Source organism: Myotis myotis, unplaced genomic scaffold (genome assembly GCF_014108235.1).
Source record: "Myotis myotis isolate mMyoMyo1 unplaced genomic scaffold, mMyoMyo1.p scaffold_m19_p_23, whole genome shotgun sequence".
In the NCBI taxonomy this organism is placed as follows: Eukaryota; Metazoa; Chordata; class Mammalia; order Chiroptera; family Vespertilionidae; genus Myotis; species Myotis myotis.
The window spans coordinates 7,667,047-7,688,911 of record NW_023416328.1 but is presented as its reverse complement, the minus strand read 5'-3'; the positions used below and the strand labels follow the sequence as shown (position 1 = coordinate 7,688,911).

Genomic DNA, 21,865 nt, shown 5'->3' with positions numbered 1-21,865 from the left:
GCCCCGCCCCGCCCCCTCCGCAGCTGGAAAGGGCGGGCTCGCGGCCGCGCATGCGCAGTAGGCCCGGCCTGGCCTTGCTCCCGCCCCGTCGGGCTCCGCGCCACGCCCCCTCCAGCAGCTGGAGCGGCTGGGCTCACGGCCGCGCATGCGCAGTGGCCCCGGCTGGCCACGCTCTGGCCCCGTCGGGCGCCGCGCCACGCCCCCTCCGGCAGCTGGAACGCCCGGGCTCGCGGATGCGCAGGCGCGGTGGGCCGTCCAGCCGCCGGCCCCGCCCTCTGCCCGCCCGCCGCTACGGAAGGCGCCGCGCGCCCAGCGACGCGCACTTCCTCTCCAGGCGCCCGTCTGCGAAGGAAGCGCAGAAGGCTCGACGAGCTGCTTTGCTGGACGCGGAGGCTCCTCTGCCCTGGTCGCCCGGAGCAGACATGTCCGAAGCAAGTAAGCAGGGGTGCGACCCCGCCTTGGCAGCCGAGGCCGCCGCCCAAGCCGAGGCGTGCGGCGGGCCCGGGGTTCCCGGGGGGCCCCCTTCGCCCGCGCTCGCGACCGCGTCCGCGTCCCAGGCCGCGGCGGGGTCCGACAGCCCTCCCGTAGGCTCCGGCGACGCCCCTGCCGCCTCGCCGCCGCCGCCCGAGGTCTGGAGCGACGAGGAAGACCCGAAGGCCCTGCTGCAGGCCGCGGAGCAGGAGCAGGAGCAGGAGCAGGAGCCGCCGGAGGAGGAGGAGGAAGAGGAGGAGGGGTGCGCCCGCCAGGCCCCGAACGCGGCCCAGCCGGGCCCCGCGCCGCCGCCCACCGCGGCGCAGCTGGTGCAGAAGGCGCACGAGCTGATGTGGTACGTGCTGATGAAGGACCAGCGGCGCATGGTCATCTGGTTCCCCGACATGGTGCGCGACGTGCTGGGCAACTACAAGAAGTGGTGCCGCAGCATCCTGCGGCGCACCAGCCTCATCCTGGCGCGCGTCTTCGGGCTGCACCTGCGGCTCACCAGCCTGCACACCATGGAGTTCTCGCTGGTGAAGGCGCTGGAGCCGGCCGACCTGGAGCGGGTGGCGCTGGGCGGCCGCATGCCCATGATGGGCCTGCTGCTCATGATCCTCAGCCTCATCTACGTCAAGGGGCGCGGCGCCCGCGAGAGCGCCGTGTGGAACGTGCTGCGCATCCTGGGGCTGCGGCCCTGGAAGAAGCACTCGACCTTCGCCGACGTGCGGCGGCTGCTGACGGAGGAGCTGGTGCAGCAGAACTACCTCAAGTACCAGCGCGTGCCCCAGGCGGAGCCCCCCGAGTTCGAGTTCTACTGGGGCGCCCGCTCCACCCGCGAGATCACCAAGCTGCAGATCATGGAGTACCTGGCGCGCGTGTTCAAGAAGGACCCCCAGGCCTGGCCCACCCGCTACCGAGAGGCGCTGGAGGAAGCCCGGGCCCGGCGGGCGGCCGCGCCCCCGACCCCCTGCCCCCGCAACAGCTTCTCCGAGGACTAAGCTGGGGTCCTCGGAGGGAAGGGAAGGGAGAGAGGGAGGTGGGGAGACCCGCCCCAGGTGTCTGACCCTCTCTCACCAGTCTGGAGGGGATAGGGGGGGTGGGGGGTGCGGGAAGGGGCATTTTAGCGTCTTAAGGGGGTTTCACGCTTGACACGTGTTAAGTTTTCCGTGCTTTTATACACCTCTGATTCATGCCATGTTATTCCTTTCTGTCCCCTTCTTAAAAAAAAAAAAAAGAACGAAAAAAAAAAAAGTAGTGAGTAGGGAATTCCCTCTGCATGTCTGTTTGATAGCAGTAACCTCTCTGTTGGTGCTTTCAGCTTTTGTGCTGCCTTGAAATTTTTTTTTTTCCTTTTTGTACCAGGGACGTGCTAAAAAACAAACAAACAAACAAACAAAAATAAACAGAAACCGCGCGCGCGCCCATTGAGAAGTTTTCCATCGCAATTCTCTTTCTCTGGGACGGATGACAGGATGTGCATTGGGGTGGACTGTGCCCCCAGGAGGGTCTTGATGGACGAGGAGGACTCCACCCGCAAAGAGCTGGCGACCCCGCGGCGGGCACAGGCGGCATCCGTGTGGCGTGGCCGTCGTGGACTGGACTGGTCTCTGTGTGGGCACTTGGCTGCCTTGTTTACGAAAACCCGAGTTACAGACCCCCGCCCCTGAGTACACTTTAACAAGCAGTAAAGGTTCTTGTGATAACGATCGTTTCTGGAGAGAAGCGTGCTTTTTTATCTTTCCTGCCGCCGCGTGCATGGGGGTTGGGTTGGGGAAACGGGTGGGTTTACAAGGGGCCACAAATGACAACTATTTCCGTGGGGGGTGGGACAGTCACGACTCCTGGTTACAAGCAGTGTGACCTTTTATATAAGTTTTATTTATTTTTTTTAATGCAGCCCACACACACAGGTTCAACACTCAGGCCAATCCAGAAAGGGGTAGAGAAAGCACAGATGCTCAAATCATAGTCCAGAGAAGTAGGAGTGATGAATACGGAGGGTCATTTCCTTTTTCTGTGGTCACTTAAACAGCACTTGCTTTTTTTTTTTTTTTTTTTTAAACTTTACCCTCACAACAGCCTTTTGCACCGGGGAGGGAGGAAGAGCGGGAACAAAGCCGGTATTTTACTTGCCCGAGATCGTAAAAGTTTAACGAGAGGAAGGGCTGGGATTGGAACCCACGCAGGAGACCTCCAAAACTTTTCCCCACCTGCCTACAACTGCCCCCTTCCCCGTCCCTGTTAGCTCATTCCTCAAAATTTCACGTTAGAGTCTCTACCCTTAGTGCCCTACCCCAAATGCATGTGCACACACACATGCACACACACGCACACACATGCACACACACACATGCTAAGGGATCCTCCCATTAATCTTTTAGAGAAAGCACTCACATTCTGGTTGTACACATTAAGAAACTTGGTCTCAGAGAGATAAATGGACCCAATCAAGTCACACTCGGCTTAGCAGTGAAGTCAAGCTTTGAAACACGGCCCTCCCTTGAAGGGCTGAAGTGGAGGCGCCAGAAGAAAATCCGTGGGACTCCCCGGGGAGGGAGGGAGGGAGGCAGGCAGGGTGGGGTGGGGTGAGGGTGGGACGGTTGCCTGTTCGGACATCTGTGGCCCAGCAGTTCTGGAGTTGCAAAGCGCCCCTAGGGAGTCCTCTGAGGGTGGAACAGGGTGAGGGTGGGGTGTGGGGTGGGAGATAAGTCCAGGAAGATTTCAGTTTAGCGAGCGGGTGGGGGGGAGAGAGAAAGGGGCCTTCGCTAGGGCCAGAAATCCTTCACGCTGCAGAAGGCTGGAAAAGACTGGATAAAGCGTGCAGCCACAACGGGTCCGAGGGGTGGGACAGTCACTACCCATCAATGCGTGAATTTTATATAGTTCTGTTTATTTTTAAATGCATCTCACATGCTCAGCCCTCCGACCAATACAGAAAAGGTCTAACTCAAGCACAAATTCTCAATCACAGCCCATAGAAGCAGCAGCTATTAATATCTGGTCAAAACATAAGACAATGAGAGGAATGCATCACCCCCTAAAAGAACTAAACAGGAAGTGATATTGGGGTGAGGGGGTTCTATCCTGCTTTGGGAGCTAGGGTTCCCAACACTTCATGGCAACACCCAACAGGTGGGTGGTTGCAGGTGCTAAAGGTGTGGACTTCGTCCCCAGTTCTGTGGTCTTCCTGTGACGTCTCCCGGGCTGGAGGGGGGCAGATTTCAGCAAAAACTCCAGCACCAGTGACCTGACTTGGGTTCCACCTCTCACCCAGAACCAAGGGGAGTGTATAGAAATCTTAGAATTGTTAAAAATGTTTTTACCCTGCCCAGCCAGCGTGGCTCAGTGGCTGAGCGTCGACCTATGAAGCAGGAGATCACAGTTCAATTCCCAGTCGGGGCACCTGCCCGGGTTGCGGGCTCCGTCCCCAGTGTGGGGTGTGCAGGAGGCGGCCGATCCCTGATTCTCTCTCACCATTGATGTTTCTAACTCTCCCTCTCCCTTCCTCGCTGAAATCAATAAAAAAATGTATTTTTAAAAAATGTTTTACCTAACCTCCGCCGCCCCCCCCCAAAAAAAAAACTTCCAAAAAGTCAAAATCCATTTGCTCCTTGGAATGTGAAGTGACAGCGCTATCCAGGAGGCTCCGTACCTGGGGCAGGACCAGGCCTGTCCCTCCTACCCCGGGGGCATGCTGGTTGTGTTTTCAAATGCCCTCATACTTGATTCCTTGTGCAGTTCTTTTATTCAAACCCAGTCACTGGGCGAGCAGGCCCCTCCACTCCCCCGTGAGCCCCCCGTGTTTGGACTCACGCTCATCTAGGCTATGCGTGAGGGTAGCGGGGACTCCAAAGCGGCCCCAAGCTCATGACACGGGGGCAGGAGCCACACCGTCGAGGACAGACCCTCTGGAGAAGAGTGGGGTCATGAGAATCAAGCAGCTGACCCCAGAAAGTCACATGGGCAGGGCTGCTCAGCTCCTGTCTGCTACGGGGAGAGACTTCCCAGATGTGGAACGGACTTCGTTTCTGATCCCTGGTCCTGCAGCGTCAGCAGCTTGGGGCTCAGGAAAAAGAACAGTCAACGATATCTCCAATTTTTTTTTCTACTTCTCCTTTTTTTTTTTTTTTCGGTCAGATTTTCATGCGAGGCTCCATTCCAACGTTGGAGGGTTAGGCAAATATTGCCCAAAAGGTGGTGCTCTATGTATCTATGAGTCCTTGGTTTGTCTGTTTTATTCATCCTCGCTGGAGGATATTTTTCCATTGCTTCTTTAGAGAGAACGGAAAGGAGAGAGGAAGGGAGAGGGAGAGGGAGAAAGGAGAGAGAAACATCGTCCACATTGATTGGTTGCCCCCCCCCCCCCCCCGCCAGTGCCCTGACCGGAGGCGGGGATCAAACCTGCAACCCAGGTACGTGCCCTTGACCGGGAATCAAACCCACGACCATCCAGTGCCCGAGTCAGCACTCTAACCACTGAGCAACACTGGCCAGAGCGTATGTGTTTGTTTTTCATTCCACTTAGAAGGGAGATGATGCCCTACCGATCTGACTTATTTTCCTTAGCACAACGCCCTCACATTTCAGCCACGTTGCCACACGTGGCAGGATTTCCTTTTTATGGCTGAATTACATACATAGATCTCCACATCATTCTACCCATTCATCGACCGACCCACATTAACGTTGTTTCTATGTCCTGGCTATTACAAATAATGCTGCAATGAGCATGGGGGTGCGGATATCTGCCTGAAATAGCAATTTTGTTCCCTTTAAGTCAGTGTCCAGAAGTAGAATCGCTGGACAATATGGTTTGGTGTTGTTTTTAATTTTTTTTTTTTTTTGAGGAATCTCCATACTGTTTTCCATAGTGGCTCCATCATTCCCACCAAATACTCACCCAGGTTCCCTTTTCTCCACATCCTTGGCAATGCTTATTTCTTGAGATATATATATATTAGCCATTCTAACAGGTGTGAGGTCATTTTTTTGAAGGAGAAATACTGCATCCCAGCTGGTGTGGCTCAGTGGACTGCGCATCGTCCCATACACCAAGAGGTCGCCGGTTGGATTCCTGATCAGGGCACATGCTTGGGTTTCAGGCTCAATCCCCAGTGGGGGGTGGGGGGGGGGCAGCCGATCATCTCTCTGAAATCAATAAAGATATATTTTTAAAAAATAAAATAAGTTGCAACAGCATGGATGGAGATGGAGATATGCTGCGCGAAATAAGCCAGTCAGAGAAAGAGAAGTGTCACATGATCTCACTCATATGTGGAATCTAATGAACAAGATAAACTGATGAACAAAATAGACCCAGAGACGTAGAGGCATGGGACAGACTATGGAATCGCAGAAGGCAGGGGGAGGTGGGGAGGTGGGTGGGTAGGAAGTTGTATGCATAAATGCCTGACCCATGGGTACAGACAATAGGGTGGTGGGGGCCTGGGGCAGGGGGTGATGGAGGCCTGGGGGCGAGGGGCAGGCTAGAAGAGGTCAAAGGAGGAAAAAAAGGGGCATATGTAATACCTTCAACCATACAGATTTTTAAAAATAAAGTAAAATCTTACTACTTTTCCAATTTGATGTGTAAGTGTATTTGCTTACCTATTGATTTAATAGAGACGATTGCCCTGTCACCATATGGCCACATGAGTGCTGGGGTACAGGTCAGTGAATTAGATCAAAATGGCCCGGGCCAATTTTATGGATAAGGGCATCTCGCTGATCAAGCCCAACACAAAGGAAAACAACAATCACACGATCCCTTAAGGACAATGTACACCTTTGGATAAGAAAATCGAAGAAATCACTTGTTCACTTCAGCCGGTTTGGCTCAGTGGATAGAGCTCCGGCCTGTAGACTGAAAGGTCCCGGGTTCGATTCCGGTCAAGGGCACGTATCTTGGTTGCGGGCACATCCCCAGTAGGGGGTGTGCAGGAGGCAGCTGATCGATGTTTCTCTCTCATCGATGTTTCTAACTCTCTATCCCTCTCCCTTCCTCTCTGTAAAAAAAAAATCAATAAAATATATTTTTTAAAAAGTGTAACCATCTTTTATAAAAAAAAAAAGGAATAAAACCTTCAGGTGAGGGTTAAATAAATAAATAAACAGATAAATAAATAAATGTGTTGGTGGTTTTTTTTTTAAAAAAGGAAAGAAAAGAAATGACTGGGTTCACGTGACAGGGCATGGTGGCTAAGGAAACGGACGCCCGCTTACCAACTCGCTTTCTGAAAAAGGTGAAATGTAAGCGGGTACTTAAAGGATTAGCTGGGATCTAAGAATGATCAAGAGGGAACATGAGTCCAGGCAGAAACAAACAAACAAAAAAACAAAAAAACAACCACCCAGCGCAGCACCCACGAAGGCCAGCGCTCGGGGAGGGGACCTGTGGCTTCCCCTCTCGGCGTCCTGGTCGGGCTGACCAGGGAGCAACACCCAACCACTCTTTTTCCCTGAGAAAGTCCAGGCTGCATACTTGGTTTATCAGCCTCCAGGCCACATTCCACACCGGCGCCCTAAGGAAATGTAGGCTTGCACTTTCCCTTCCCGGCTTCCTTTTATTATATATATATATTTTTTTAATTTCGTTTTATTTTATTTTATTTTTTTTAAAATATATTTTATTGATTTTTTACAGAGAGGAAGGGAGAGAGATAATTAGAAACATCGATGAGAGAGAAACACCGATCAGCTGCCTCCTGCACACCCCCCACTGGGGATGTGCCCGCAACCCAGGTACATGCCCCTTGACCGGAATCGAACCTGGGACCTTTCAGTCCGCAGGCCAACGCTCCATCCACTGAGCCAAACCGGTTTCGGCTGTTTTATTTTTTTAAATATACTTTTCTTGATTTCAGAGAGGGAGAGAGAGAGAGAATCATGGACCGGCTGCCTCCTGCACGCCCCCTACTGGGGATCGAGCCTGCAACCCGGGCCTGTGCCCCTGACCCGAATCCAAACCGAACCCAGGACCCTTCAGTCTGCAGGCGGACTCTCTACCCACTGAGCCTGCACCCTTGTATGTCACATGCACAGAGCAAAGACAAGAACACAGCAGGACCCGGCCAGTGTGGCTCAGTGGTTGCGTGTGGACCTCTGAACCAGGAAGTCACGGTTCGATTCCCGGTCAGGGCACATGCCCAGGTTTCGGGCTCCATCCCCAGTGGGGGGCGTGCAGGAGGCAGCCGGTCCATGATTCTCTCTCATCATTCATTATTTTTCTCTCTCTTTCATCGTCAATGTTTCTATCTCTCTCCTCCCTTCCTCTCTGAAATCAATAAAAATATATTTATTAAAACACACACACACACACACACACACACACACACACGACACAGGAGGGACCTCAGGAGCCGGTGCAGCTCTTGGGATGACCAGGATCAAAGAGTTGAACCAGCCCTGGCCAGTGTTGCTCAATGGTTAGAGCATCCACCCTGGGACCAAAGGGTGGAGGATTCGATTCCAGTCCCCAGTTGGGACGCGTGGGGGAGGCAACCCATCGATGTGTCTCTCTCTCACAGCATTTTTTTTTCTCTCTCTGTCACCCCTCCCTCCTCTCACTCCCTTTCACTCTCTTTAAAAAATGAATGGACCCTGGCTGGTGTGGCTCAGTGGATAGAGCGTCAGCCTGCTGACCAAAGGGCCCCGGGTTCGATTCTGGTCAAGGGCACGTACCTCGGTTGAAGGTTCCTCCCCGGCCCGGGCCCTCATTGGGGCTCACACAGGAGGCAACCAATTGATGTGTTTCTCTCACAACCATGTTTCTCTCTCTCTCTTGCCCTCTTTCTCCCACTCTCTCTAAAAATCAATAGAAAAATATCCTCGGGTGAGGATTCACAGAAATAAATAAATAAACATAAAAAATAAAAAATCAATGGAAAAAATATTCCCTGGTGAGGATTGAAAAAAATAAAAAAGAGCTGAACGAATCACAGAGGTGCTGGCCTCTTCAAGCCACTGAACAAATATCAATAGTCCTCTACTTACCTCTGTATCTCTTTTCCTCCCCACCTGGTTGGGATGCGTACGGGAGGCAACCGATCAATGTTTTTCTCTCTCTCTCCCCTCCCCTCTCTCTCTCTAAAATCAATAAAAAAAAATATATCCTTGGGTGAGAATTTAAAAAAAAGAAGAAGAAGAAGAAGAAAGAAAGGAATATCTTCATCGCACCCTGAAAATATATGTATATGAAACCATCACTGGGGACGTGAATCCAAGTCTAGCTGTAAACATCACCAGCCAGATCCCACTTAACTGCCTGCTAGATCATTTAAACGTTTAAATCCCACATACTAAAAAAAAAATTAAAAAAAAAAATAAATCCCAATACTAGTGCTCACACAGAGGGGAGAGTATACGTTTTTTTTCTGGGAGTAACTATTCTATACTTCAGTCTTTCATTGTTTTTAAAATATATGTTTACTGATTTCAGAGAGGAAAGGAGAGGGAGAGAGAGATGGAAACATCCATGATGAGAGAGAATCATCGATCGGCTGCCTCCTGCACGCCCCCCACTGGGGATCGAGCCTGCCACCCGGGCACGTGCCCTGACCGGGAGTCCAACCGTGACCTCCAGGTTTAGAGACATTGATTGGTTGCCTCCCGTACGCATCCCACAGGTTGATGCTCAACCACTAAACAGTCTTTAATGTTTTTAAATTTTCATTTATTGATTTGAGAGAGAGAGGGGAAGAGAGAGAGAGAGAGAGAGAGAGAGAGAGAGAGAGAGAGAGAGAGAGAGACATCAATTTGTTGTTCCACCTACTGATGCCTTCATTGGTGGGCTCTTGTATGTGTCCTGACGGGGATCAAACCCACAACCTTGGCATGGTCGGGACAACGCTCTAACCGACTGAGCCACCCGGCCAGGGCCCATCTTTGATTTTTTTTTTAAATATATTTTTATTGATTTTTTACAGAGAGGAAGGGAGAGAGAGAGAGAGTTAGAAACATTGATGAGAGAGAAACATCGATCAGCTGCCTCCTGCACACCCCCCACTGGGGATATGCCTGCAACCCAGGTACATGCCCTTGACCGGAATCGAACCTGGGACCTCTCAGTCCGCAGGCCGACGCTCTATCCACTGAGCCAAACCGGTTTCGGCTGATTTTTTTAATATATACTGTTTCACACACAATAATAATAATAAAAAAAAAATTCTGCAACATGGGCAGAAACAGGAAAACGTGACCCGTGGCCGAGAAGGGAAGCGAGCACACCCCAGGAAGCCTCGGGGACCAGCCAGGTGTGTAAACTGGGGGAGGAAGACTAGAAGCCCCAGGCTGATCAATACGTGCAAGGACAGAGCAAGATGGGTAGATACCCTACAGGACCAAACGAGAGGCTTCTGCAAAAAAAAAAAAAAAGAAAGAAAAAAAAAGAGAAAAAGAAAAAGATGGGGAACGACAGCAGGGAGTGGAAATGTCTGAGAGAAAAGCACAATTTCCACGCGAGTCATTTCCCCAACGGGCTTCGCAGCGGGCTGAGCCAGCCCGGGGACAAAGGGCCCGGGGACGGAGAGACAGGCTCGCAGAAAGCAGCGAAGCCGGGACAATGGAGAGAGCGGCCGCGACCCCGCGGGCACCGTGAAGATGGTTTTAATGTGCGTCTAATCAGAGAGCCGGCGGACTGACAGCGAGAGGATAATACCGAGAAATTATCTGACGAGATAATAGCTGAGGGTCTTTTTTGCGAAATGCATTAACCTCTCCATCCAATCATCTCAATCAGCTCCTCCAAGGATAAATAAGGGGGACCCACACCCAGGCCCATTAGGATGGGAGGATGAGGGCGGCAGAGAGGAGAGGGGCGCTCAAAAGCGGCGGGGTGGGGACCGTTACATCCAGAGCAAGGAGGCGAAGAATCGTGCCTTCTTGCTGAAATCCCATGGAGGGGCATCCTTAAACGTGCCCAGAGGAAAAGCCAGTGGTGCATCTCTTGAGTCCCATCCAGCAAAAAAAATATCTTTCAGGCCCTGACCGGTTTGGCTCAGTGGGTAGAGCGTCGGCCTGCGGACTGAGGGGTCCCGGGTTCGATTCCGGTCAAGGGCATGTGCCTCGGTTGTGGGCACATCTCCAGTTAGGGGGTGTGCAGGAGGCAGCTGATCGATGTTTCTCTCTCATCGATGTTTCTAACTCTCTATCCCTCTCCCTTCCTCTCTGTAAAAAATCAATAAAATATATATATTAAATATATATATATATATATATATATATATATATATATCTTTCAGGAAGGAAGGTGAGAGCCAAGAATGCACAAGGGAAAACAGCCTCTTCAAGAAATGGCACTGGGAACACGATGGGTAGCCAGCCACGTGCAAAAAGATGAAACTGGCCCTAGCCGGTGTGGCTCAGTGGGTGGAGCGTTGACCGGGAGGTCACCGTTCCATTCCCGGTGAGGGCACATGACTGGGGTTGCAGGCACCGTCCCCAGTAGGGGGCGTGCAGGAGGCAGCCGGCCGATGGTTCTCTCTCATTAATGTTTCTCTCTCTCCCCCTCCTCCTTCTTCTCTGAAATCAACAAAAAAGAAATTTCTAAGAGGGCAGATCTATGCATTTCATTGTCTGTCAATTAAACCAGATTTAAAAAAAAAAAAAAAAGTTTTGGCAGACATGGCCTAATGGCGAAGCATGCTGGCTCTTGGCAACCCCACACTGCAGGCTTTGGTTCCAGAGGGAGGTTGCCAGGTCTGCAACAAGTTCATCACCCACCTCAGCCTCGACTTCTTGATCTGTGAAATGGGCTCAAGCCACCTGTGGGTGTTGTGGGGCACATCCAATGTCTGTAAACTTTTTCGTATGGTATTTGGCCAGACAATAACCATCCAATAGACAGTCATTACACTGTTTTAAGGAACCCCTTGCAATGCTTTCCTGCGCCTCCTACTTGGGATACAGTCTATGTTTTTCTTGCAGGGCTCAGCCTGTTTACTGGGAGAACACTCAGGAATCTCCCCCTCTTTAGAATTGGTTATTTTTTTTTCTTTCTTCTTTCTCTTTTTTTGCTACAGCACACACCCCCACACTCCAAACAGGAGGGAGGATTCCTTTATTTGCAGCAACTGTGACCAACATGAGCTTTAAAAACAATGCGAAACAAATACTACGTGCATATTCTTAGGTGTCTGCAAGGATTTTGCTCTGTAGGTCCACCCAAAATAGATCCTTCGTAAAAGGCGTTTCATAAATAAATAGGTTTGGGCTTTGGGAACATTGTAACAGAGTCTTTGACTCGCTCCTAAACATGTAATTCTAACAGCCTGGGGGGTGGGGGGGGGCCGGAAGGAAGGAAGGTGTGTGGAACGTAGGCAAGCAATTGTGTTGCTACTTCTACACGTTCATCAACAGCTCGTTACTGGCCACTCAGGATGAGCTGGGGTTTGCAAGTGAACAGAAAAAGGCTCCTGCCCGGCCGGTGTTGCCCAGTGGTTGGGCATGGACCCATGAATGGGGGGGGGGGGGGGCGGTGACAGTCCGATTCCCCCATCGGAGCACATGCCCGGGTTGCCGGCTCGATCCCCAGTGTGGGGCGTGCAGGAGGCAGCCGATCCATGATTCTCTCCCACCAGGGATGTTTCTATCTCTCTCTCCCTCTCCCTTCCTCTCTCGCAAAAAAAAAAAAAAAATTTCAATAAAAACATATTTTTCCAAAAGAGAAGACTCCAGCCCTAGCTGGTCTGGCTCAGTGGCTAGAAGCAGGGGTCCTCAAACTTTTTAAACAGGGGGCCAGTTCACTGTCCCTCAGACCGTTGGAGGGCTATAGTTTAAAAAAAAACTACGAACAAATTCCTATGCACACTGCACATATCTTATTTTGAAGTAAAAAAAAAAACCAAAACGGGAACAAATACAATATTTGTATTTGCATGTGGCCCGCGGCGGGCCGTAGTTTGAGGACCCCTGGGCTAGAGCATGGGCCTGTGGACTGAAGGGTCCCGGGTTCGATTCCCAGTCAGGGCACATGCCTGGGTTTTGCGGGCTCCATCCCCAGTAGAGGGCGTGCAGGAGGCAGCCGGTGGACGATTCTCTCTCATCCTGGATGTTTCTGTCTCTCTCTCTCTCTCTCTCTCTCTCTCTCTCTCTCTCTCTCTCCCTTCCTCTCTGAAGTCAATAAAAATGCATATGTAAAAAATTTATAAAAAGGAGAAGAAAAAAAAAGAAGGCTGCAGTCCCTAGGGGAGTCTCCCTTGTTGTGGTGATGCAGATAGTCAGTACACTCACACATCCCCCCTGCTCCCAGCTCAGTGCCTTGCCTGCTTGTGTATACTCCGCCTTCCTCTCCCCGTCTTTCTGGTTTGTTTGGGGTTTTTTTTGTGGGGGTTTTTTTCTGATGAGGCGTGTTCCCCCTTTGGCGATAGACTTATGCAAATACGAGAGTCCTTCCTAATCAGTAGAAAAAACAGGCACGGGCATCCCATGGGTGCTCTGTGTTTGCCTGCGGTGTCCCACTCACCTTGGATTTTGGATCTGTCCTCTGGCGGAGCGAGGAGGAGGAGGAGGAATTCTGGTGCCATCTGGTTCCGAGGTCTGGGGTACAAAGAGCATATAGGCAGGAGAGGGGTTGCGGTGGGGGGCAGAGGGGGCTTCAGAAAGCCAGATGGAACGAGAAGGAGAGGGTTTGGGGGGGAACCTATGTAAAATCCGTGGCCCCAATTTCCCACTGGATTCAGGAGAGTATTGGGTTTCGCTGGCATCCAAACAGTCGATCTGGCCCTGGCCGGTGTGGCTCAGTGGATAGATCCTGAGCCTGTGGACTGAAGGGTCCCGGGTTCGATTCCCAGTCGGGGCACGTGCCCGGGGTTTGCGGGCTCCATTCCCAGTAGGGGGCGTGCAGGAGGCAGCTGATCCACGATTGTCTCTCATCATTGGTGTTTCTCTCCTTCCCTCTCCCTTCCTCTCTGAAATCAATAAAAATATATATATTTTTAAAAAGTCCGTCTCTACAAAGGGGCTGTATGCCACCTGCTTCCTCAGCTGTGTTTCCTGCTGGGAGTCAAGTCACTTGCAAGTCTCTCTCTCTCTCTCAAAAATCAATTTAAAAAAACACACACACATTTTAAAAAAATAAAGAGAGCAGACATGTCATCGGCTGAAATTCACTTGGAAACGTGAACCGACCCCTTTGTCCCCCCAAAGCCACCCATGCCCCGTGACTATCATGGGGACGAGCTGGTGATAGGGGAGCGTGTGGGTTAAGTGTAGACTTGGCCCCTCGGACGTGGTTCTAAACCCCTATCAGGTGGAGAGGTCTGGTGTGGACTGTTAACCCACGAGAGGGACCCAGAAACCCTAAGCCTGCCCGTATCCCAGGATGGGGGCGCCATGAAACATTTAGAGAGCACAACCCCGATTTCTCATTCCGTGGCTCATCGTTCAAACCACTGATCCCTCCTTCCCAAAAGGCTCTCTCAGGACTTCAGGCCAGTGCCCACCGAAACGTGTGGCCCCAACTCCCCCGGTGGACTTGGGAGTGTGTCTACGCTTCCATGGGGACTCAGAAACTCCCGAAATTTGAGAAACGCTGGCCAAGGGTATGCATTCAGGGGGAGTGGGGTAGAGCCCTCTCCGCTCTCTGATGCCCCCTGGTGGCCTTTTTCATATGGGTGTGTTTTTTTTCTGTCTGTCTTTTTTTGGGGGCGTCGCTGTGGACTCTTGCCCCAGGACTGAGTCTCATCCCTTCTAAACGAAACCACCTTAGGATTAGTGTTTTGTGTATTTCTAGAAAACCATTGCAGGAGGACTTGTTGGCAGGAAGCGGTGGAGTGTTCCCAAGTCATATTGAGGCCTCCTGGTGGCTCCTTTCATTCATCCCCTCTCTCTCTCTCTCTCTCTCTCTCTCTCTCTCTCTCTCTCTCGGGTTTAAGCTGATTTGGTCTACCAGGATCCCCCCCCCTCGCCGAGGTATGTGTTTTTCAGGCTTCACGTGGCGCTGTTTTCTTTCCCCTCTAGTACCAGTGGTCGGCAAACTCATTAGTCAACAGAGCCAAATATCAACAGTGCGACGATTGAAATTTCTTCTGAGAGCCACATTTTTTAAACTTAAACTATATAGGTAGGTACATTGTGATTCACTTAATGAGGGTACCCCTAAGGCTGAGGAAGAGCCACACTCAAGGGGCCAAAGAGCCGCATGTGGCTCGCGAAGCCGCAGTCTGCCGACGGCGGCCCTATACATTAACCCGGGATCTTGCAGGTTCGCCCGCTGTATTCCTTCCCGCCTTTGCTGTTGATTTTTACAGCTGCTTTCCCGCGCTGCAACAGATGAAAAACACCAGGAAGAAACCAACCCTAACCCTCCCATCCCGGCCGCGGCTCGGGAACGGTTTCCTGGTGCAAAAAAAAAAAAAAATGCTGCCTTCCCTTGATTTCTTCAACCTCTAGACCTTCTAGGATTTCTTTCCTTCCTCTCTGGACTCTTTGCCACCCATTTCCTCTGCTTGTGTCCAGAAGAAAAAAAAAAACACCCCAAAACACACACAAAAAAACCCCGCCTGTTATTTCTCAAGCCCTGTCTCCTGCACTTCAGGCGCAAACACTGTGCTTCTGCAAACCCTGTGCACGTGCCCAGCTCTCTCCGATTCAGTTTCCTTCTGCATCCCCAGCCATGATACAGGTGTCTGCGGGGTCACGCATTCCCCCCCCCCCCCCCCGGCAGCCCTACAGCCTGGGAGATGCACGCATCCTGATCAATATGCACGCAGGGGGCCTCCCACCGTGTCCCTAAGAGCATGATCTGCAGGGGGGCTTATTCCCCATCCCCCAGGGCAGCCCCGGGGGGGACAGACTTCTCTGCCTTCTCCATCAACTTTGACAATTAGATGGAAGGAGCGGGGGGGCGGGGGGCGGAGGGCGGGGGGCGGCTCAGGCTGACGCGCATCGTAGACGTCTGCTGTTGCTGCGGCTGCGGCTGGGCTGCGGCTGCGCTCAGCCCACGCCATCGCCCCCCTCCTCCTCCTCCCCCCGCGGGTGGATGCCTTCCCCTGCTCCGCGGTGGTCCGCTCCCACTCCGCACCGCAGCGTGGAGGGGTTGCGGAGGCAGAGCCCGGCTCCTGCTCGCCGCCCGCCTCGCTGCTGCCGACGCACCGGCCACATCCCTGGACAGAGCCGGCCCCGGCTGCTGCCTGGCGTTTGGAGACGGGACCCAGAGACAGACAGACAGACAGAGACAGACAGACAGAGGGAAAGAGGTACGTGGTCTCCCAGCCAGGGTGGCTGGTCCGTGCGCCCCCCACGCGCGGGATCCACTTGTGGTGGTCGGGGGGGCGGGGACGGGGCGGGATTGAGCCCCCTTTCCCTCCGCCTTCTTACTGCGCAAAGCCGCTGCGGAGGGCGAGCTGCCGGCGCTCACTTCCTATTCAGCAGCCGCTCAGCAGGGAGGAGAGAGCCGCCGACCAGCCACGTAGGCGCGTTCTCTCTCTCTTCTCTCCTCTCCTCTTCTCTCCCCTTCTCCCCTCTTCTCTCCTCTCCACTGCGCTTCGCTCCAGAGGAAAAAAAAAAGGAAGGAAGGAAGGAGGCCCGGCAGCTGTCGGAGGGAGCCCCATCCATCGGCTCGGCTGTCAGAGCGCAGCAGCGGCGGCAGCGCCCGCACCGGCAATGTCGCAGCTAAGTAAGAATCTGGGTGATGCCAGTCCCCCGGCCGAGGCGCCCAAGCCTCCGGTCTATAGCCGCCCCACCGTCCTGATGCGCGCCCCGCCCGCCTCCTCCCGGGCTCCGCCGGTCCCCTGGGACCCGCCTCCGATGGATCTGCAGGCGTCGCTGGCCGCCTGGCAGGCACCGCAGCCCGCCTGGGAGAGCGCGCAGGTCCAGCCGCCCGCCCCGGTGGCGGCAGCACTGGCTCAGCCGCCTGCCCTCGGGGGTCCCCCGCTGGTCCAGGGGCCCCCGCTGGGAGGGCCGATGGGCAAGCCCCCGACCACCGGGGTCTTGATGATCCATCCGCCCCCTCCGGGAGCCCCGCTGGCGCAGCCTCCAACGCCGGGGGTCCTGATGATGCATCCTTCGGCTCCCGGGGGCCCCCTGGCCCCGCCTCCCCCTCCCGGGACCCCAATGGCGCCTCCTCCTCCTCCCGGGACCCCGCTGGTGCCTCCTCCACCGCCTGGGACCCCCATGGTGCCGCCTCCTCCTCCCGGGACTCCGATGGGGCATCCGGCCCCTCCGGGGACCCCGATGGCGCAGCCGACGGCTCCGGGAGTCCTGATGGCGCAGCCTCTGACTCCCGGGGTCCTGATGGTCCAACCTGCTGCTCCGGGAGCTCCGCTGGCCCAGCCGCCGCCCCCGGCAGCCTTGATCGCCCAGCCTCCGCCTCCGGGAGCCCCGATGGCCAAGCCTCCAGGTCCGGGAGTCCTGATGCTTCATCCGACGGCCGCGAGAGCTCCAATCAACCAGCCAGCAGCGTCTCCAGCCCCGATGGCACAGCCGACGGCCCCCCCTGCGCAGCCCCTGGCATCCTGGGCCCCGCAGGCTCAGCCTCTGATCCTGCAGATCCAGTCGCAGGTTATAAGGGCGCCTCCGCAGGTCCCCCAGGGCCCGCAGGCGCCGCCAGCCCAGCTGGCCACTCCCCCCGGCTGGCAGGCCACCTCGCCGGGGTGGCAGGCTCCTGGGCAGGGCTGGCAGGCCACGCCCCTGGGCTGGCAGGCGGCGCAGGTCACCTGGCAGGCACCCACCATCGCCTGGCAGCCTCAGCCCCCGCTGCGCCAGGTGCCCCCGGCCATCCGCCCAGGGCCCCCGCCCATCCGCCCGGGACCCCCTCCGGTGCGCCAGGGGCCACCTGCGATCCGCCAGGCGCCGCCGCTGATCCGTCAGGCGCCGCCGCCCATCCGGCCTGCCCCCCAGGTCCTGAGCACCCCACCGCCGCTCTGGCAGGCCCTGCCGCCCCCACCCCCTCTGCGGCAGGCCCCCCAGGCTCGGCTGCCCGCCCCGCAGCTGCGGGCGGCGCCCCCGATGAGAGCGGCTCCGCAGGTGCGCCTGGCCCCACAGGTGCAGCTGGGCGCCCCGCAGGTGCCCACGGCGCCCCCTGCTGGCCCGCAGGTGTCCCAGGCTGCCCTGCAGGCCCCTCTGCCGGTCCCGCAGGCTGTGCAGTGCCCCCCCATCATCTGGGAGGCCCCCAAGGAGCCGGCTCCCGTGGCCCAGGAGATGCCCACCTCGATGGAGTTCCAGGAGGCGCCCCAGGCTCAGGCGCTGGCCTGGCAGGCCCCCAAAGCCCCTGGGCATTTCTGGCAGCCCCTGCCCGCCCAGGAGGCTCAGCGGCAGGGCCCCCCTCTGCTGCAGATGGAGGAGCAGCCCTTTCCGGGGGGCCCGGCCTCCCAGAAGGCACTGCAAATGCAGCTACCCCCCCAGCAGGCCCCGGCGCCGAGTGCGCAAGCAGAGCTGCCCGACATGCAACTCCAGCCCTCCTGGCAGCAGGGCGCCGCGGCGACCCTGCCGGGCCAGCCCGCAACCCCCCTAGTGGCGGGAAATTTTCCCGTGGGCCCTGTGAAAGCGCTGGTGACTCCATCGGGGGAATCCAGGGCCTCGTCCATAGACCGTAGGAACTCCTCGTCCAAGGAGCGCCGCACCTCCTCCAAGGAGCGCCGGGCTCCGTCCAAGGAGCGCATGATCTTCGCCGCCACCTTCTGCGCACCCAAGGGGATGGCGACGCGCGCCCCGCCGGCCTGGAAGAGCCTTCCGGCCACCCCGGAGGCCTACGCGCCCACCCCCAGGGGCTGCTTCCCGTCCACCTCCCAGTTCCAGCCGGCCTCGTCTGACGCCTTCAAGGGGCCCCCTGCCATCCCGGAGCTGCCCAGGTCGCTGCCGCTGGCCCCCAAGGATCCCTTTGCCTATGCCGAGGCCCTGCCTGCCGTGCCCTGGGTCCCCCAGCCCAATCTGAATGCCCCCAGCGGGTCCAAGGCGGAGCCCACCATGCTGATGGCCACGGCGGCGGCCCCCCAGGCCATGGCCTTCCCGCAGGAGGGTTCCAAGACCCCCGACGAGCCCCCCCGGCGCCCTGGGGGCAAAGCCACCCGGAAGAAGAAGCACCTGAACACCGAAGAGGACGACGACTACTACGACGAAGACAACGCCCGCGGCGGCCGGGGGCTGGCCATGCGCAACTGGCAGCCCCCGCGTCGCTGGGCCAACATGAACTATAATGACTGGGAGGTTCTGGGGAACTGGGAGGACCCGATCGCCGCTTCCCGCGATCTGAGTGGCTGGGAGGGGCCGAGCACTTCCAGGATCCTGAGTGGCTGGGAGGGACCGAGCACTTCTTGGGCCCTGAGCGCCTGGGAGGGGCCAGGCACCTCGAGGGCCCTGGGTGCGTGGGAAAACCCGGGGAACCCCCACTCTCTGATGCTTTCTGAGCTCTCTGGCATGCCCCTGGGGGTGGGGACCAGCCAGGATGAGCCCAAGGGGGAGGCGGGGCCCGTGTCCCCCCTAGATGAGAGGGCCAACGCCTTGGTGCAGTTCCTCCTGGTCAAGGACGGAGGCAACGTGCCCATCAGGCGGTCCGAGATGGTGAAGTTCATCATCCGGGAGTACAAGGACGAGTCCTTGGAGATTATCAAGCGCGCCAACCACAAGCTCGAGTGTGTCTTTGGGTATCAGCTGAAGGAGATCGACCCCCAGACCCACTCTTACATTATCATTAACAAGTTCGGGGGCGGGCCCGTGGCCTCGCCGCCCCCCTGCCTGGAGATCCCCAAGCTGGGCCTCCTGATGGCGGTCCTGAGCCTCATCTTTATCAAAGGCAATTGCATCCGGGAAGACCTGCTCTATAGCTTCCTGGAGAAGCTGGGGCTGGATGTCCGGGGGGAGCACGGTCTCCTGGGGAACATCAAAAAGCTCATCACCGAGGAGTTTGTCAGGCAGAAATACCTAGAGTACAGGGAGGTCCCCAACACCCAGCCCACTGAGTACGAGTTCCTCTGGGGCCCCCGGGCCTTCATGGAGATCAGCAAGATGCTGGTGCTCAAGTTCCTGGCCAAACTCCATAACAAGGATCCCGAGTGTTGGCCGTTCCACTATTTCGAGGCCCTGGCCGAGTGCGAGTCCGATGATGAGTGGGATTACGAGGAGCTGGGGCCCTACTATGGTCGCGCCGGGGGTCGCTTCCGCAGGTCCCGTCCCCGCTAAGTCAGAAACTTAGCCGCTCTCTCTGTTCCTTCGTGTCCCCCGGGCCAAGAGCCACTCACAGGGTCGTCGTGCGTGTGCGTGCGCGTGTGTGTATCGTGCAGGGTCGGGGGGGAGGGGGTTGTGTCGTTTCGTTTCCTGGTGTTTCTGTTCCAATCCTACCTATGTGTACACTTGGATCTCAGACCTGGTTCCTGTAATCTGCCAAAGCTTTGTATACATCCTCACGTGCTGTTGACTTTCAAGTGGCTACTGTTCTCCTGGGTACCTCTTGGCACTTGTGTACTTCAGTGAGTTGTATGTGATACTCTCTCTCTCTCTTGTTTTTTCGTGTTCGACTCGTTCTTGTGGCTGTACCCGGAGTTGTGCTGGCTTTGTGAAATGAATTGAGACGCAGCCATCCATCTCACCCTGGTGCAAAAAAAACTCTGTAGTGTTGAAAGTAGGTTGTTCTTTGACGTGTAAAACATGACTCATCAGTCACGCTGTCTGCAGAGAAATAAATATCTATATCTATATCTATATAAATATACTTTCAGCATAACACAGAGGAGTTTGTCTTCATTCTCATTTTTTTTACTCGCCAGGGCGGGAGCCAAGTTTTGTGTGTGTGTGTTTTCCCCCCTCTGAATACACCAGAACATCAACACTACGACGAGAGACATGGGGCTACATTCTTCCGAACAACGAAAGGGTTTTAATGGAGCTGGAGGGGGGGGGTGCTGGGGGGCGGTGGAACAGAAGATTGACATCAAACCAAGAGTCCAGACTTCACAAAACCCCTCACAGCGGGCGTTATTACTTCCCATTGTAGGCGAGTGTTTAAATGCAGGTAGATCCATTCAATGACACAGGCTGGGGCCAGGTCAAAAAGGTGGGCATTCAAAGCCGATTTTCTTGAGGTTATGTGGGTAAGAGGGGGCCCTCCACCTTACCTTAAGGTGTCCAGTAGCTCGGGGGGACTTGGGTTGTAGCAACACACGGATTTTGGGGTGGAAACATGCAAAATATCCAGGCTTCTAATAGGAAAGAGGAAACAACAGCCTTCAACCAATGAGGGGGCCTATATATTGGGGGTGATGGTGGAGGGGAAGGGGATCCTAGGGTTAGGGGGCTCAACCCTAACATGCAGGGGACGTCAGCTGCCAATATCGGAGCCCTGGGGTGCAGGGACTGGTGAGGGAGGGGTCACAAGGGGCCAATGTACCATCCTGGGTGTTTAGGTGGAAAGATATTCACGCCTGCACTGGGCTGATGTATAGAAGACTTTCTTGAGGTCATTCTCTCTTCAAGGGGACAGGGATCATCAGCCTTGCCGCCACCCCTACTGTCCTATAAGGATCATAGCCCCCCAACCCTAATCCACCTATCCCCCCATCTCCAGGTAAAGATGAAGTCCCAGGTAGGCGGTCATGGTGATGGTGGAATTCGCCTGCCACCTAGCGGTCGACCCTGGTTCTGTCGCTCCGGCAGCAGCTGGGTGTGGAACGTCGCCCCCCCACCACCACCACCACCAAACACCTGGGTTGTGGCTACTACTTGCCTCATCACCTTTGCCCAAAGCTGTCCCCCCCAAACATGCCTTATTTCCTCTTCTGTCATAGTACAAGGTAAAACCTCTTCTCCACACTTTCTAGGACCATGGGCCTGGCTACAGGGGGGTCTTTGGCAAGTTGTCCACGTGACCAGGGGTCCCTGAAATGTGGGGGCAGGTGGGTTTTTTTTTGCAAACATGCTGGGTCATGGAGTAGCACAGCGTTTCTGCCCCCAAAACAATAGTCAGTTATTTGGGGACCAGCAACTGCCATGAAAGGCAGTTGAGAATGATCCCCCAAAGAGGGTTTGCTGGCTCTTGTTTGTTTCTGCTTCATGCATTATTGTTTCTCTAGTTTCCTCTACATCATTCACTCATGGGTGCGTGGCTGGAGCAAGATGCTCTTTGGGCGTCGCCGGTTCGACTCCCGGTCAGGGCACTTACCCGGGTTGTGGGCTCGATCCCCAATGGGAGGTGTGAAGGAGGCAGCTGATGGTTGTTTTGATCTCACATCAATGTTTCTCTCTCTCAAAATAATTTTTTTAAAAAGGATGTTCTTTGTGTATCAACATTGGAAAGTAGCATCAGATGACACTTGTGATTTATAATCCATCTAAGGCAACAATCATATAGAAAATGGAATGAAGACCCACTTTTCACGGAAATCCCCCGAAATATGTAGTGTCTGGTGCAATGCCGTGGCTGAGCCCCAGACTACAGAACTCACGGCCTTCCCATCACTACATT

The 21,865-nt window shown here is 55.2% G+C and overlaps 2 protein-coding genes across 2 annotated transcripts; both read left to right on the top strand.

Annotated features, from left to right (window-relative positions):
- The first annotated feature begins 277 nt into the window (after positions 1 to 277).
- NDN (necdin, MAGE family member) lies at positions 278 to 2,186 on the top strand. Its single transcript, XM_036355832.1, has one exon. The coding sequence runs from the start codon at positions 423 to 425 to the stop codon at positions 1,470 to 1,472; it is 1,050 nt and encodes a 349-aa protein (XP_036211725.1). The 5' UTR covers positions 278 to 422; the 3' UTR covers positions 1,473 to 2,186.
- A 13,170-nt stretch (positions 2,187 to 15,356) lies between these two features.
- Positions 15,357 to 19,846, top strand: MAGEL2 (MAGE family member L2). Its single transcript, XM_036355870.1, has 2 exons — positions 15,357 to 15,668; positions 15,966 to 19,846. Exon 2 carries the CDS (start codon positions 16,075 to 16,077, stop codon positions 19,585 to 19,587), a length of 3,513 nt encoding a protein of 1,170 aa, XP_036211763.1. The 5' UTR covers positions 15,357 to 15,668; positions 15,966 to 16,074; the 3' UTR covers positions 19,588 to 19,846.
- Positions 19,847 to 21,865: the final 2,019 nt, after the last annotated feature.

Bases quoted from the DNA above. Each gene is read 5' to 3' on its own strand.
- MAGEL2 (XM_036355870.1), top strand. From the start codon at position 16,075: ATGTCGCAGCTAAGTAAGAATCTGGGTGATGCCAGTCCCCCGGCCGAG.
- NDN (XM_036355832.1), top strand. From the start codon at position 423: ATGTCCGAAGCAAGTAAGCAGGGGTGCGACCCCGCCTTGGCAGCCGAG.